This window comes from Asterias amurensis, chromosome 7 (assembly GCF_032118995.1).
Source record: "Asterias amurensis chromosome 7, ASM3211899v1".
NCBI lineage: Eukaryota > Metazoa > Echinodermata > Asteroidea > Forcipulatida > Asteriidae > Asterias > Asterias amurensis.
The window spans coordinates 14,911,800-14,930,594 of NC_092654.1; the positions used below are offsets into that span (position 1 = coordinate 14,911,800).

The 18,795-nt window shown below is 40.3% G+C and overlaps 1 protein-coding gene across 2 annotated transcripts in view; it reads right to left on the reverse strand.

Moving 5' to 3' along the window:
• Positions 1-18,795, reverse strand: part of LOC139939912 (uncharacterized) — a 32,227-nt gene continuing 13,432 nt past the window's right edge. For both annotated transcript variants that reach the window (XM_071936074.1, XM_071936073.1), the window contains exons 13-17: positions 17,782-17,983; positions 17,337-17,492; positions 6,647-6,744; positions 6,001-6,150; positions 1-3,537 (exon numbers count right to left, since the gene is read on the reverse strand). In XM_071936074.1, coding sequence (XP_071792175.1) covers positions 3,507-3,537; positions 6,001-6,150; positions 6,647-6,744; positions 17,337-17,492; positions 17,782-17,983 — 637 coding nt within the window. In that variant the 3' untranslated portion in view covers positions 1-3,506. The remainder of the gene's footprint in view (positions 3,538-6,000; positions 6,151-6,646; positions 6,745-17,336; positions 17,493-17,781; positions 17,984-18,795) is intronic.

Consider the following 18,795-nt stretch of genomic DNA (forward strand, 5'->3'; position numbering starts at 1 on the left):
TAACGATATCTATTATCATTTTATTGAAATGAGGCTAGTTACCAAACATAATTGCATAATAAGTTCTTCTTAGTAGCAAACGAAACACCTCGTTGGTGTTGGCAAATTATAAATAATTTAAATAATTCAATGCAAAATACAACCAAAAGAAAAAACATGCAAACTTCTTAATACCACAATTATATAACAAATGTAGTGTGGTGTTTGAATATTTAAACACTAATAAAGATAACCGTTGCAGTACATTGAAAATAAAATATTAGTATTCATTTTGGCCAATAAAAACCATTAACATCTTTACGATTTAATTAATACACACAATTCTATGCATTATAATTTTGATTATTACTTTAATGTCAGACTGATTACACAAACCAATGCAAAACAAACTGCTTAACTTAGTGTAGACTGTATACCAAAACTCAAAGTAAATGTAGACATAAAACAAGAAACAGTTCAAATACCTCACCCTCGAATTGTAATCCAAGTTTTTGTAACATTTTATCGCATTTTTTGTTTAATGTCTCCCCCCCCCCCCCAAAAAAAAGGGAAAAAAAGTATTAAAAAAAAGTAAGCGCAATTTTCTTTCCCTTTGCCAAACCTCTGGTGATTTCTTCTGATGAGCATTTGATCCACTTAGTAACAGCATTATTTACTCTCTGTTCTTCGTTAAATAAGCATGCAATGAGTTTTTTTCTGGGTAGAGTATCTGGCTAATTCTAGACAAGTATTCTAGACAAGTCAAATTGTTGGTTTCTATACTTTACTAAAAAAAAAAACACTGTCGTTCCCTCTACTCGATGAACAAACAAATACAAAATATTAGACAGACACTGACATTACATTGACAAAGACTAACAAGATGTTAGAAATGGAGGGAAGAAAAACAAATGGAACAAGTTATCTTCTTGTTTCAAGCAATATCAGTATCAAATTCAAAGCTAGCTTTACCATCAAATCAATCAAGTATAAATGATAGAAACTCAAAATCAACATTCTAAATTACACATTCCCAAAGTTACTATTTTATAAGTAAAGACATGATACGTGTTATGGTATGTATTACTAAAATATGTTGCGTCTTTTTCTTCATTAGGTGCAGCAGTCCTAGAATAAGGACAAAATGCACTGTGAAGCAAATACAGTAAAGTGTATTGCCCATGTGTCAAGACCAGAACTTGAAGCCTCACCCCAGTGCCTTAGCCAACATGATTGGATGTGCTAAACCCTTACTGAATAATTTTTGGCATGAGCATCTCGAGAAATTTACAAATCCACAATTTCAACACGCTGTTTTCGATTTGGCAATAATAGTAAGTAAATCAAATAAAATGAATTTAACTTCTCGTTTTGCTTCTAACATTATGAAGGTAAACAAACAATTGTAGAGGGAATTCATGCTTCAAAACAGAAAATCTCACAACAATTATGTTTTCTGCCCCGTCCTGGAATAAAGTCACCTCAGCAAAAAGCACCTCTAAGAATAACAAACAAAATCAGTAAAACTTAAGGAGAACTCTTCGTTTGATAATGAATTACATTGCTCTATAACACAGTTGAATAAATTCATGAACATATTTTTTTTTCATTATTTGACGAGTACAATAACAGCCGAGCAGCAAGGACAATCTATAAATAAAACTAAGCTCTGATCCGAACTTATTTGATTATTTTCAAAAATTCAACTTTTTTAAACAAAAATTGTTTCCATGATCTATGAAGAGACTCCCAATCACATACAAAAGGAATGCCTTAAATATGTTTGCTTGTTACAAGGGACCGATTTAATAAAACCTGTAAGCACAAAAAATTGCTAAGCACAGAAAAATGTAGATAAGCAGAAATTAATTACCAGCCAGGAGTCAAGTTTACACCGTTGTGAATTGTGCCTCATCATTTTGGGGCTAAGCATAGAAATTTGCTTTGCAAAATTTTCTGCCCACTTTATGAAATCGGCCCCATGTGTGTTGAAAATATTATTAATTAACACATCCAAAAACAGTCAAATTAAAGATATAAGGATCCTTAAAAAAAACATCACTAACTCATTTCACACTACAAGTAGGAAACAGTTATTTGATCACTTTAAATTACTTTCAACTAGACTCTCGCAACCAGACAATAAAATAACTTATAAAAAAAAAGGGAATTGCAAGTTATCATTGTGCAGACTTTTTGATCGCTCTCGAAACATTAAAAAAAAATAGATTTAACAAAATTAAGATCTTAAACACACTTTTGACCCTTTCCTTTGTAAAAATCTTAGATGATTCCGCCTCTACATGAACACTTGTAGGAAACTCATGATTCAGTTGTAGCTTTTTTGTAATAATTGAAAACTTTGATATTAGAATTACCTCCATGGATGGGAAGGGTTCTCTGTGTCTGAATCAGTTGCTGTGTATTGAAATATGCCTTATACTGACAAGCCCTTTGTTAAGGGTTTGGATACCCTTTGTAGATCCAGTTTTTGATATGATATGAATCCCTACTCACTGTGAATGAAAATGTATACAATAAAACTTACCTGAAGAAGTTTGAGCTTCTTTAGTCAAAAAGGTTTTTGAGAAATAAAGGTGAAAATCACAGCGCATCGTATTAACGAGAGTCGCGTAAATATGTTGTACATGCTAAAATAATTTCGTCTCTTGATTATTTTGTTGAAATTGTTTTTGTTGAAATCAACTTATTTTCATGACATGGTTTTACTCATTTCTCACAAACTATAGCACCTCACCAAGTAATGTTTAAGGGAAGCTTTCTACCATCATTATCTTCAAACCGTGTCAGTTCATGTAATTCTGTGGACTTAGTGTATTTTGTTGTCCCTTTTTTGGGCCCAGAAAATCCAAATAAAAATTCTAGAGTGTAGTCAAGGCCTACATTAAGTTCAAAGCTTACATCTCAAGCTTTACTTGGGTCACAACCTGAACTTTCACAAAGGTCAAATTATGGTCCAAGGTGTAATGTTACCAATACAAATGCATTATAAATAATGTCTATTTGACCAGGGGCCGATTTCACAAAGCAATAAAGTTCATCGCAAGACAAATTGTCAGTGTCACCATAGTGATTTGTATTGTGACATCACACTTTACTAAGCAACTACGATTGGTTTGCAGTTATGATCAATCTTAGATCTTTGTGAAATCGGCCCCAGCCCTTACAATACACAGTCCAAACAGTGTGCCACTTCCAATGACAAGGGACACTTCACGAGTTACAAGATACAAACCATACAATGAATTTCATCAGTTTGGATGTTGAAGAAACATCGGTGACAAAAATGTATTTAAAAATTGCCCTGCAAGGCACATTGTTTAAATCAAGCTTATTCTACCTCAATGGAATGTATGTTTCTGGGTAAGATTCGATTCATACTTCCCATTAAGCAAGTTATTTAATTACCTTTTCGATGATTTCCTTTACAAAAAAGAGAATACATGTATTGTTGGATGTTATTTTAGAAAGGATTTATATACAATGGGTAGTGGGGATCAGTGTAGCTACTTGCCAATCTTATCCTCTGTAATGGATCTGTAATAAATAAAGAAAATCAAAATTACGGGATTCCCATACAAACATTACATCTAAGAGGTCGTTCACACGCCGTGCTAAAGTTGGTCTAAGTCCACTTAGACCGGTTCGGGTTCAACTTTTGTGCGTGTGAACGCAAATAAAGTTAGACCGGATCGGGTTTAAACCCCAAAACTTAAACCGTCCAGCGAGGCGGTCTAAGTCTAAACCGGTTCGGGTTTATCTTTTAACACTGCGTGTGGACAGAATGACATCCGGTTTTAACTCACAACGGACGACCCATTGTGTGGTTCAATGCACACGCCCGGGACCGGGAGTGCTTGTATACGGTTTCTGTTGCCTCTGATGCTGAAAAGCACCGAGTATTATATTAATTTCTTGCCGCTTACCGAGTTGGCGAAACCCTCTCGATCGGTGTATGCAGTTTAACACAGGCCCACGCCCATGATTCATTAAATTCTGAAACAAAATTATATTTTCCAAGCTTTTTTTGTTGAGTGTCCTACAATAAATTGAAACTGTTTTTCATGCGTATACTACGAGCGCAGCGAAGAAGCATATTTTGTAATGCTTCTCACATGTGTACAGCGCTGCCATCCCATAGTGATCAATCTCTGATATCCCATAGTTATCCATCACCGATCCCGTGGATGTGCCTTTCTATTGCCGTCACCGTTACTAGCGTGCTGTACTTTCAATCTAGGAGAATGAACTGCAGTGGGCGCGAGGCTGTGTGTAGGGGAAATTCCCTACGCCAGCAATATCACCACGTTGTTGGGAAGTTGGGAAAATACTGCAAAGTACATGTATTTACGTAACTTGCAAGTGTGTAGTTGTGTTTATGAACGAATCGGAATAAAAATCGCGGCACCAGCTTTTGAGAGATCGCAACTTCCAATCGATTGAAGTACAAACTAAAAGTATTTATTAAATCGGAAACAGTGGTATAAAACAAAACACAAAAAAGAAACGTGTTCTGTTTCATGGAATATGGACAATATTTTGGTGAGTTTTCTCGGCGGTTTGTATCAATATTTTGTTTGTTTAAAAAAATATTTTCGAGTCGTGTTCATGTTTGTTTTAAGTGCCCATATCCTCCCAACGGTAAAACTGTTACCGCGTTCGAGTGAGCCATTTGTATCCAATAATTATGCCCTGTCTGATCATCCAGGGCATGGGGCACTCAGTATCTCGGCATACTCGGTGCGTGAATCTGATGAATAAAACCGGATGTAGAGCAACGGGGTCGCGTCTACTTTGACCTCTTAAAACCGAAGATAAACCGGATCGGGTTTAACTCTGTGCTGTCTGAACGCAATGGGTTTTTATTTTTACGACCACCCCCCGCTGCTCGTAAAAGTTAGACCGGTTCGGGTCTAAGTTAGTACGCTGTCTGAACATACCCTAAGTCATCAAGGTGCGGGAACATATCAAATTATAAAGGTTGGAATCCACACACTGACATTACATCAGGTTGGAATCCATAAACTGACATTGTATATCATGTTCGAATCCACACACTGGCATTGTATTTCAGGTTGGAATCCACACACAGGCATTGTATTCCAGGTTGGAATCCACACACAGGCATTGTATTCCAGGTTGGAATCCACACACAGGCATTGTATTCCAGGTTGGAATCCACACACTGGCATTGTATTTCAGGTTGGAATCCACACACAGGCATTGTATTCCAGGTTGGAATCCACACACTGGCATTGTATTTCAGGTTGGAATCCACACACTGGCATTGTATTCCAGGTTGGAATCCACACACATGCATTGTATTCCAGGTTGGAATCCACACACTGGCATTGTATTCCAGGTTGGAATCCACACACTGGCATTGTATTTCAGGTTGGAATCCACACACTGGCATTGTATTCCAGGTTGGAATCCACACACAGGCATTGTATTCCAGGTTGGAATCCACACACTGGCATTGTATTCCAGGTTGGAATCCACACACTGGCATTGTATTTCAGGTTGGAATCCACACACTGGCATTGTATTTCAGGTTGGAATCCACACACAGGCATTGTATTCCAGGTTGGAATCCACACACATGCATTGTATTCCAGGTTGGAATCCACACACTGGCATTGTATTCCAGGTTGGAATCCACACACAGGCATTGTATTCCAGGTTGGAATCCACACACAGGCATTGTATTCCAGGTTGGAATCCACACACATGCATTGTATTCCAGGTTGGAATCCACACACATGCATTGTATTCCAGGTTGGAATCCACACACTGGCATTGTATTTCAGGTTGGAATCCACACACTGACACTATATTTCAGGTTGGAATCCACACACTGACACTATATTTCAGGTTGGAATCCACACACTGACACTATGTTTCAGGTTGGAAGCCACACACTGACACTATGTTTCAGGTTGGAATCCACAAACTCACATTATCTTTCCAGTTTGAATCCACACACTGCCATTTTCTTACCCGAGTCTGGTCTCCAGTGCATTGAATGTCTGCTTGCTGACAAAGCGTGCAAAGTGAGGCAGGATGTTGTTGAACATGAGGAGAGGTTGGGGTATGGAGTCGCTGTCAACCACACAGATGTCTTTAGCAATTTGATTCACACAATCCACCCTGTACAACAAACACATAGCACAAACACACTGCTTAGAATAATGTTGTGCAAGGCGGGAATAACACCTACAGGTTCATCAAATTGTACATGGCGAGAAATGACAGTGTTTCATGCATATGTTAGTTCTGAAACTTTTTGAAATATTAACAGAACCAATTTTTTTGTCAAAGTATGAACAATGATTAATTACAAAAAAAAAAAAAAAAAATTATCAAATAAAGGGAAACTGACTGAGAAAATTTTAAATGATTATAGGTTGAAGAAAGAAGAAATGTCTAGATCAGGATTTGAACCAAATTCCAGTTTATCGTGCCAGTGTTCTACCAACTGAGCTATCCAGCCCTTATGTTGACCGTCTTCCCGTTAGTCAATATTGCTGTTCGGAGGTGCCAGTCAGAAGCCATACAACCATTAACTGCCATGTAGCCAGGGATCACACATATGTTTAGGATACAACCTGGGAAGCGGCAGCCAGGGGTTCACCTTAAGTCTTACCAATCATTTTGCGTGTCTTCTTCCAAGTCCACCATTGATGTGGTGGTGTAGATCCTCTCACCCTGACTAAGCAGACACAGCACGATAGACACACCAAACTATGCAAGATGAAAACCAAGAAATGTTAAGAATATCTTACGTTTCTTGTTTAGGAATATCATGTTTCTTGTTTAAGAATATCATTTGATATTTTAAAACTAATGTTGAGCTACACACTGCAGTAAACGCCTACCCTCCCTTCAATTATTAGTCTTTTTAAACTTTTGACATGCACTTAAGATTTTTAAAATTCAAACCAATTCAATATAACATTTATTTCCATCTTGAACAAGTACATAACAAAATGTAAACAAAATACTGTGAAGGCACCACTCTTATCAGCCAAGGCTTGTAGTGAAGTGGCTTTAACAGAAAAACAGAACAAACAAACTTATTTAATAAACTAGCTCAGTCAATTAATGTTTACATTAAAAAGATATACATGGGGACTATGATTTGACACGAAAGAACCTGAGTTAATAATAACATTAATAATATAGGATTTTAGGCATTGCATGGTGGGATATCAATATATATTTGGTTTGCGGTAACACCATGTGTGTATCTACTTGCCAGGTAGAGTTGTTCTTAGGGAACTGTCTCCTGACGATGACTAGAGCAAGCTAGTCGAAACGTTGAGACCAATTCAGAACCGACTCCACGGCAGTACAGTTATTACGATCCTATAAGCTAAAGTAGTAGTCCAGTCTAATTTCTATACCATCCGCCCAGGTAATAGTTATAAAAGCAGTACAGTTCTTTTCAGAACTGAGAAGTCTCCCGAACCTCAGATTTTCTACTCCACGGCAGTAGAATAAAGCAAGACAGTTCCCTAAGAACAAACTCTACCTGGCAAGTAGATACACACATGGTGTTACCGCAAACCAAATATATAACATTAATAATGATAACTTATAAAGTGCACAAATCCATCAAAATGCTCATGCTACTAAATACGAACATTAACATACATTAACCAAAGATGAAACAGAGACCTAAGCTAATGTCACGGGTGCGATGCGACCCCCCCCCACGTTTATTTTTATGTTACGTAATCATTTGCTTTACTTGCATGGCTAGCGCCCTCTGCGGGCTGCTTTCCGGTTCAAGAGCATTCTGTTTTGGGCCGAAGACCTTAACTGACGTCTTTGCGTGTCTTCACCCAACAGGTAAAGATCTTGTTATATTTTGCATTTAAATGTTTTCCTAATTACTACTTAGATTAAATAGTATGTAATAAGCACTATCCTCAAGTCTCAATTTGTTTATAGAATGTTGTTGACTTTAGTGGATATCTGGTTGCTTTTGCAACATCACGCTAGCTATTTATTGATTTGCGGTGTTTAGATATATTTATTACCTCTAGAGCCTTTCCTAATAATCTTAGCAGTGTTACTGAATGTAACATTTTGGAGATCCTTTAGTATATTTTATCATTGCTTCTGGGATTGGAAATAACCTGTTTATATTGCATTTCACCGTTAATTTGCCTTAAATCCAAGATGGCGGTCGCGTCCTTAATTTTGGCGCGAACCGCGAGTATTGTTTTATCGTTTCATTGTTTATTCTTTTAAAGTTTAGTTTATGTAATTATTATTGTATATTTTGTATGAGCATTCTGTTTTGGGCCGAAGACCTTAACTGACGTCTTTGCGTGTCTTCACCCAACAGATTCACCGTTTACAGATCTCAATAAAACTAAAGAGCTACTATATGATCAGACTTGCCGTTTCATGCCCGTACTTATTCCAAGGGTCACATTTGGTGGAGAATCCGGGTACGGGCATATCGACGACGGCATCAAGCATCACTTGATCGTCAGAGTACATTATACCCGTCAATCTTGTGACCGGTACAGATTACCCCATCAAGACGTTGAAGGCATCCCCAGCCAGGACAGCCGGGTTCCAGCGGGCAGAGCGGCCTTCCCCCCTGAACCCTGCCCCGCGGATCGGAGAGACCCTCAACACTCCAGACGTGAAGAATTTTGGACCGCCGTATCCTTACCATCGGACTTGGATCACCCGTGATTGAGCAACCTTATCCAGCCTCTTCAACGCCCCTGAGTGCCGGATGTTTTTTCTTCACGATCGGAACTGTTGAACATTTTCGCCAACATCAAGAACAAGTTTATCGCGGTGTTCTTGAACATTTTGCCAATAATAAAAATTTGCAGATTTCACGAACTCTCGCAAAGAATTCGATCGCCTCCATTTTGGACAAACTCATAGTTGTTTAAACTCATACGATCGGGAAAGCACCATCATCAGGACAATAAACACAATAGCATTGTCACACGGACTAAAGACCTCCTTTGTACTCTTCCACTGTGCCGATTAAGAGTGCGTTCGGTTGTTACCACCAGACAAGCAGCTGATGAACAATTCCCATTATGAACATTGACATTATTGGAATTTGATTGAATCAAGTCTCAGTTGTATTTTGGATTCGGATTTGGTATTGTTGGTATTGTTAGGAGTCATTAATCTTGTCTGGCATTTAGACAGGTGTCCACTTAATGGGAGTAGGTACTTAAAGTTCTCATTCAGCTGAAAAGAACTTTAATCCATACATTGTTGTTTGCCTTTGGCGATGCTAAATTCCTGGGGTGTAAAAGAACACCTGTAAATTCTTTTGTATTGTATTTGAGACATTTTGATTGTCCAGCTGTGTGAAAGTTTCTCTTTATTACCTCAATTGGGTAGAGATAATTGAAGTCATTTCCTTCAGAATTGTCGCACGAAAATTCCATTGTTTCTGGTACTTCAATTGCGTACAGAATTTTTTCTTCTTCTGAATATTGATGTGTTCCAATTTGCATTCAAAGATTATATTTTGCTATTGCTGATTTGTTTTTGCATTGGTTACATTGATTGCATTTCATGATTGCTTCAGTTGGATTGATATTATCATTTTTTCTGACAGCCATTTTACATTTTGTGAAGGTATTGCATTGATGACCATTTTTGATACTTTTGAATTGTGTTCTTTTGCATACTTTGTCACTCTGTATTTTATCTTTGGACTGTGTTCTTGGAAGCATGTCTGACGAGGAAGAATTCCCATCGTCCACAGCAGCATTTGGTCACAGATCATCTCGTCGAACTCTTCCGAACAGACCTCAACATACCTCTCCCTTCCAAGAAGAACTAGGCGACATCCAGCAAACAACCGATCGCATGCTTTCGCAACTGGGAAACATCGAGCGAAGACTATCCCGAGGCTCACTGCATCAATCAGTTCCAGGTACTCATGCACAACGGTCAACTCCAATGATGTCTACCACATTGCCAAGGCAAGGGTCTTCTTCAAATGACTATCCTTTGAGGTCTAGCCAAGCGCCGAGGCAAGGTTCTTCTTCAACCGACTATCCAGTTCTCACACCTCAGAATCACCACCTACCTGACCGCAACTCCACTACGCTTTCATCCCATCACCGTTTACTTCCATCACATCAAGTGAAAAGTGTACCTATGTTTACAGGGCGTGACCAAGGTGCAACAATCGCCATTGAAGATTGGGTCCGAGACGTGAATTATCTCATCGAAACTACTTCGATGCCTGAAGAAATCCAGTTTTCTACCATCGTGAGATATCTTGGTGGCGCTGCAAGAAAACTTGTACTCAATCTCCATCCAACACATCAGACCCCAAGCCACGCCTTTGCAGAACTCAAAGCACAGTTCGGAGATGTATTCCTGACTGGTGATCCATTAGCCAGCTTCTATGAGCGTGTGAAACATCCCACCGAACTACCGAGCATCTACGCCGTCGAACTAGAGGCAACGCTGAGAACCATAGAGGAAAAGTCAACCCTAAGTCGCCCTTTTCCTAATAGAAACAGTATGCTGACGCAACAATTTATGAGAGGCGTCAAAGACGAGAAAGTTACACAGAGACTCGCACCGATGAAGCCCAGAGATATGACGTTTCGGGAACTTCAAATTGAACTTCGTCAACTGGAACGAGAGTCTAGGATTGCAGCAGCTGCAAAGACAGGAACCAAGCTTCAAGCTCAACAATTGCAGCAGATTCGTCCTCCATATCAGCAATCCTCACCGAAAGTGCCAGATGTCAAGAGCCCCAAACCAACTACCGATCATGATGTGTTACAAGAACTTCTCGCCACTGTCCATCAACTAGCTCTGAGGGTAGATCATATCTCTCATCAAACTCCACGTGGACCTCAGCAACCAAGAACAGACCAACATGCCTCTGGTCAACGAGTGTTCTACTGCCACAGATGCGGCAATGAAGGTCATATTGCCAAAGGATGCAGAAGTGCCCCTTTAAACTCCAACGGCCCACGGCCAATGGGCAAGCCGTCAGAGGCCGGGAATCAGCGAGCCCAGTAGTAAGTTCTCCTTCAAACACTGCACCACGTCTGTCTTCAATATGCCACGGTGGTAACATACCTCTCCATCACCAGCAATTGATTGGTCCAACAAACGAAGACGTCGTCAACGTTAATGGTGTGAACTACACTGCCCTAATAGACTCTGGCTCCCAGATCACGTCGATAACGGAAGACATCTTGAGGCAAAACCCTGAGCTCCAGAACATGGAAATTTCTCCTTCAGAAGTCTCCATCGAAAGTGCTAGTGGGCACAGCGTTCCTCACCGAGGTGTCATCCCTTTAACCATCACTATAATGGACGTCGTCTACAAGGATGTTCCTACATTTGTTGTACAAGCAGACAGTTACCGTAGAAACGTTCCAGTCCTCATTGGTACTAATGTCATCAGAGCAGTGAAGAGAGACCATCAAGTGACAAAGAGTAATAAGTTCCTGCCTCCGAAGAGCTCTGCATGGTATGCAGCCTTCAACAGTATTTCTGCTTCAGAACCTGGTAGCCACAGCGACGGTACCATCGGCTACGCTAGGTACATCGGCCGATACCCCCGAGTGATACCAGCAGGCCAAGAAGTAGACATCATTTGTCAGGCACCCCCTGGCAAAGGTCCGTACACTGCAGTAGTTGAAAACTTTCCTCGAAGCTCTTCATCTTTAAAAGTTAGCAACCTGGTCACAGATGTTGAATCTAACTGCCAAGTACCCGTGAGACTTTGCAACATCTCCGCCAAGCCCATAACCATCAAACGCAACTGCAAACTCGCACAGCTAGCATACATCCAGCGCATTGATGATCTACCACTCAATGAAGACTACGAAACGTTACAAGCTAGACAGGAAGACGAAGATGTTTCTCCTTCTTATCAGCTGAGCCAAGTCCATGAAAGTCCAGGAGATGTTAAACATACACCACTTGTTGACCTATCCAAAGCGAAGTTAGACAGCGAGTCACAAAAGCAGCAGCTAGAGAGTCTCCTTCAGAATTACTCTGACGTATTCTCATCCAGTCCCCTGGACTTTGGATGTACGTCGACGATGAAGCACTCCATCCCACTCATAGACAATCAACCCTTTCGACTTCCTCACCGCCGAATTCCTCCTTCACAATACCAAGCTGTCAAAGATCATCTCAAGGCCATGGAAGAAGCAGGTGTCATCCGCAGAAGTAACAGTCCATTCGCCTCACCGATAGTGATAGCCCATAAGAAGGATGGTTCACTGCGGATATGTATTGACTATCGTCGCCTGAACAGCAAAACTGTACGTGATGCATATCCTCTCCCTCGCATCGATGAAGCACTGGACGCTCTTGGAAATGCTCAACTCTTCACCACTCTAGATCTCACATCAGGCTACTGGCAGGTTCAAATGGAAGACGAAGACATACCTAAGACAGCGTTCACTACCCCCATGGGACTATTTGAATGTAATCGGATGCCCTTCGGCTTAGCAAATGCCCCAGCTACATTCCAACGTCTGATGATGACTTGTCTCGGAGAGCAAAACTACGTCACGTGTCTTCTCTACCTCGATGACATCATCATATTCTCTGCCAACTTCGAAGACCATCTCGACCGCCTCTCTAAAGTGTTCTCCTGTTTGAGGCAACACGGTCTGAAACTGAAGCCGTCCAAGTGTAACCTCCTCCAAGAAGAAGTTAGATACCTCGGACACATCGTTTCGAACAAAGGCATTAGTACTGATCCAGAGAAGACGCAACAAGTAGAGCACTGGCCAACCCCCACTAATCGCAAGGAACTACAACGCTTCCTCGGCTTCACTGGCTACTATAGAAGATTTATTAAAGGATACTCACACGTTGTCTCACCTCTCTACAAGCTCACTGCTGGTGACCCAAGACGAAAGAAGAAGAATACCAAAAACACCTCTCCATCTGTAACCCCACCTTTCATCTGGACAGAAGAGTGTCAGAACGCGATGGACATGTTAAAGCAGTACTTGACATCTCCACCGATCCTCGCCTACGCCGACTATTCACTCCCGTTTATACTCCAGACCGATGCATCAGGAGTAGGGCTCGGAGCTGTCCTCAGCCAAGTCCAAAATGGAACAGAGAGAGTCATCGCTTACGCAAGCAGAGGACTCAACCCCGCCGAATCTCGCTACGCAGCACATAAGTTAGAATTCCTAGCCATGAAGTGGGCGATTACTGACAAGCTACGAGACTATCTTCTGGGCAACCAATGTACCGTGCTGACAGACAACAATCCTCTCCTTTATGTCACTACATCTGCCAAACTAGATGCGACAGGCCAAAGATGGATTGCGGCACTATCTCAGTTCAATTTCACTGTTAAATACAAGCCCGGAAAGAACAACGGAGCGGCTGATGCACTCTCTCGCAAATCGCAAGCTGATACTTCAAGAAGTCTCTTGTCATTCCAAAAGGATGCAATCACAATTCCTCCCCACATCGTGCAAGCTATCTGCAACAGTCACCCACCCGAAACAACTCCCTTCATCGAACCTCCAATTGCAAGATGCGATGTCATGACACAGAGTCACACGTCACTCCCATCAAATGAGTTGCCGAGACTACAAGAGAAAGACATCATATCCGCTCAGAGAAGTGACACGGACATATCCAGAGTCATACACTATCTAGAGAAAGGAAGAAAACCAACCAGAGCAGAGAGGAGTTGTGAAAAGCTCGGATGCCTCATGTACCAAAGACAATGGGAAAAGCTTCACATGAAAAACGGCGTACTCTATCGTCTCATAAAGACCCATGACGGATCAACAGCCGAACAGCTTGTTCTCCCTGAACAATTTCGACACACAGTAATGACATCACTCCACAATGATTTCGGTCACTTGGGCTACGAAAGAACGCTCGACATCGCAAGAACCCGCTTCTTTTGGTCCAAGATGGCAAGTGACATCAAAACTTGGTGTGAACAATGCAAGCGATGCTGCCTAAGAAAAACTCCGTCTACAAAAACGCGTGTACCTTTGGTCAGCATCACCACAACTGAGCCTATGGAATTACTCTGCATCGATTACCTCAAGCTGGAAAGAAGCAAAGGTGGCTATGAAAACATTTTGGTAATCACAGATCATTTCACCAAGTATGCCCAGGCGTTTCCATCTCGCGATCAGAAGGCAGGCACAGTTGCTAAGATACTCTGGGAAAAGATAATACAGCACTACGGATTTCCTGTACGACTACACGCTGATCAGGGTCGCAACTTTGAAAGCCAACTCATCCGAGAATTATGCAAGATCTGTGGCATCAAAAAGAGCCGAACTACCCCGTATCACCCTCAAGGAAATGGCGTCACAGAGCGTTTTAACCATACGCTCCTTAACATGCTTGGGACATTAGAAGAAAATCAGAAGAAAGACTGGAAGCAATACGTTGAAATAATGACACACGCATACAACTCCACACGTCACGACTCCACCGGTTATGCTCCGTTCTACCTGATGTTTGGTAGACACCCAAATCTACCAGTCGACTTGATGTTTGGACTCAATTCCACTCAGAGAGAGTCTACTTCAAACTATGCGGACTATGTAGAGCAGCTGAGAGAAAGACTACAGAAATCATACACAAGGGCCAGCGACTACGTCAAACAAGCGCAGTCGAAGCAGAAACGCCTGTATGACAGAGGTTCCTCCATCGCTCCTCTACGTCTAGGTGACAGAGTCCTCATCCAAAACAAGAACCTCATTGGCACATGCAAATTAGCCGATAGATGGGAATCACAGCCCTATATTGTGATTTCAAAGCACAAAGATCTACCTGTGTACAGCCTCCGCTCCCTCGGTGACGGTAGAGAAAGAACTGTGCACAGAAACATGCTGACTCCATGCATGTTTCTCCCACTAGAAGAGAACAACACAACAGCCGATGAACCACATCAGGAAACCCAGTTAGAGTCAGACGAACATCAGGAGAGTGAGAAAGTTCCAACTATCATGGATCATAGTGAAACTAGCGACGAAGAGATAGACATAGACTTCATCCCAGTAGAAACTGAATCTTCGTCAATGTCTCCTTCACTATCTCCGTCACTATCACCTCCTGTCCTCACACCAATCATAGATCTTGAGCCAAGCAATGTCGTTGAAGTTTCCCCTCCTGTCGCACCACCGCAACTTACCCCTGAGTTACTGGAAACCCAAACTATTGATGTTACGGATGAGTCGAACGACACTGAAAGTACGGTATATCTTTCGCCACCGAGCCCTAGACCTATCAGAAACAGACAGCCGCCCACAAGGTTTACCTATGACTTCATAGGTCAAACCAAACAACTGCAAGCACGAGATACATCACGCCAAGAAAAGATATGCAATGGACGACGACTGTTCGACAAGTGGAAAGAGCCTACTATGGCTAAGACAAGAAGAAAAGCTTGTCTGCGTCTCCTTCTGCAAGAACACAGTTCCATCTAATAACCCCCCCCCCAATTGTATATACACTGTATTATTATTGATTGTAACTCAATGAAGATAACGAAGTATTATTTAAATAATACTGTTATAGAGAGAAAGAAACAAAAAATCTCTCTGAGTTATGTTCATGTCGTTATAATTGTTACTTTCAATGTGTCAAGATATTGAAGTTGTAATGTAATTAACTTCTGCATTAAGTTTTGTCTACCAAAATGACAGAGTCTTTTTTGAAGGAACCATTTAGAGATGTATTTAAATTACTGGTGTTCTGCTCCTTAGTTATAGAATACTTACCTTTTTGTTGTTCTAACTAAATGCTTGGAACACCAGAGTTTTGTTTAAAGGTTGGATGGTATGGAAGACATTTGCCACCATTTTGTTTTCATAAGTTGTAAAATTTCCATTGTGTAAATATGTAACATAGGTTATGCTAGTTGCATGCCGAGGACGACATTTTTCTCCAGGGGGAATAATGTCACGGGTGCGATGCGACCCCCCCCCCACGTTTATTTTTATGTTACGTAATCATTTGCTTTACTTGCATGGCTAGCGCCCTCTGCGGGCTGCTTTCCGGTTCAAGAGCATTCTGTTTTGGGCCGAAGACCTTAACTGACGTCTTTGCGTGTCTTCACCCAACAGGTAAAGATCTTGTTATATTTTGCATTTAAATGTTTTCCTAATTACTACTTAGATTAAATAGTATGTAATAAGCACTATCCTCAAGTCTCAATTTGTTTATAGAATGTTGTTGACTTTAGTGGATATCTGGTTGCTTTTGCAACATCACGCTAGCTATTTATTGATTTGCGGTGTTTAGATATATTTATTACCTCTAGAGCCTTTCCTAATAATCTTAGCAGTGTTACTGAATGTAACATTTTGGAGATCCTTTAGTATATTTTATCATTGCTTCTGGGATTGGAAATAACCTGTTTATATTGCATTTCACCGTTAATTTGCCTTAAATCCAAGATGGCGGTCGCGTCCTTAATTTTGGCGCGAACCGCGAGTATTGTTTTATCGTTTCATTGTTTATTCTTTTAAAGTTTAGTTTATGTAATTATTATTGTATATTTTGTATGAGCATTCTGTTTTGGGCCGAAGACCTTAACTGACGTCTTTGCGTGTCTTCACCCAACAGATTCACCGTTTACAGATCTCAATAAAACTAAAGAGCTACTATATGATCAGACTTGCCGTTTCATGCCCGTACTTATTCCAAGGGTCACACTAAGAAGGAAAAAAACACAGAACATGTGGTAGAGAAATACAAACAAAATATGTATATACATGTACACGTGTAAGAAAACATTAAAGAATAAAAAAAAAAACATTTACTTGCATACTTAATTGAAAAGATCCGTCTTAAAGGCACTGGACATTATTGGTTTTTTTCTCCCAAAAATTGGTAGCATGAAATCTTATTTGTTCACGATCAATGGAGAGCTGTTGATAGCATAACACAATGTGAGAAACGGCACCCTCTGAAGTAATGTAGTTTTTTTTAGAACGAAGTAATATCTCAGTAAAATATTTGAACTGATTTTGAGACCTCATGCGTGAGGTCTCAAAATCAAACATGAAAGCATCAAAATCAAACATGAAAGCACACAACTTCTTGTGACAAGGGTGTTTTTTCTTCCATTATTATCTTGCAACTTCAACAACCAATTGGCTTCAAACTTTTTACAGTTTTGTTATTTTATGTATACTGTTAGGATATACCATGTCAGAAGACTGGTCTTTCACAATTACAAATAGTGTCCAGTGTATTAATATGTTAAAGAAAAACATGATTTCACTTGTTCTGGCAGTTTGTTCCATAGGTGTAGGGCAGCATGTAAGAAAGGGGGTGGGGATTAGTTAAATACATACCTTGCTTTGTAGCTGGAGTGACATAACTGAGCTGTATTGTCGGGGTGGAGAGACCCCACTAGCTCCTGCTGTTAATTGCTTGACTATACAGGTAAGCTCCGACAGGCTTGTTGACTGGATGCAACGCCACACTGGTATTATGAGTTTCGGTAAGGTCTGCCAAACAAGGAAGTAGTATGGATTAATTCAAATTGATATAAACAGCAATAGGAGATACACAAAAAAAAACTCTCTTAAGAACTGTCTGTTTGTTTTCATTTTTTTCTCAGTGACAATACGTCTTCATTTACTCAACAATGACCGTATGAGAAGCAAATAAAGGACTTTCGTCGACTTTTACCTTCGGGTCAATGTTAGACGTTGGTGTAACCCTTTCATGAACTATTGTTTACTTTTGTTTTGGGGCTAATGGCGTTTTTTTTTCCAAACCCAACCCAAGTCGTACCTCTTGAACGTTTCCCTTCTGCAAATCTTTTAGTTCCCTCTGCATTTCTTGAGACTCTTTCTTGAGAAGGAAGCTAAGATTTCTAAGGATTGCCTGGATCACGCACTGGGCTTCTTTTCTGTCAAGGAGCGGCAGGACTCTGGCGACCAACTTCCTGCCTTTACGCACAGCGAGAACCTGGATAAAGTGATCATCTGAAGGTCTGGAGCGAAAGATAGTGGGACAGATGGAATTGATCATTAAACAAACATTTGTATTTAAAAACAAAACTGGTAGCACAAAGCTGAATTATGTGGCATAATAAGGTAAGAAAGATAGTGTTCAAAAATTACACGTATAAAAATATAATATAGCAACACCGAACTACAGGAGTACATACTTAAGTACATTTTAAGGAATTCACACAAGTGGACGTATTAATTTGGTAAAATACAAAAATTACTTTACCAAAATACATCATTAAAACAATTAGATAATAGAGACGTTTAAACAATTACAATATAAAAACAATGAAAAACCGTTCAAGGTTTAATTTGGTTTGGATTTGGATTCATTGTCCACATTTTTAAAACTAAACAAACTCGATTTCAGCAAATTCGATTTCAGCTAACAAACAGGTAAATGGTGATACAATACATTTTACAGAATGTACAAAATATAATCATTAGAAGACCACCATAAAATCATTGGCGACATTGAAATGATGGATATTCCAACTTTTGATGACCCCTGGAGTTACAGATTCCTAGGAGCTTTTGGGGGAAACAGTATCCTCAGTGCTGGAGAGGTAGATCAAAGAGCATGACAAATTTAAATGGGAAACAAATACAGCATCTTAAAGACACTGGACACTATTGGTATTTGTCAAAGACAAGTCTTCACAGTTAGTGTATCTCAACATATGCATGAAATAACAAACCTATGACAATCCGAGCTCAATTGAGAGATAACAATAAAAGAAAAAACACCCTTGTCACACGAAGTTGCATGCTTTCTGATGCTTGATTTCGAGAC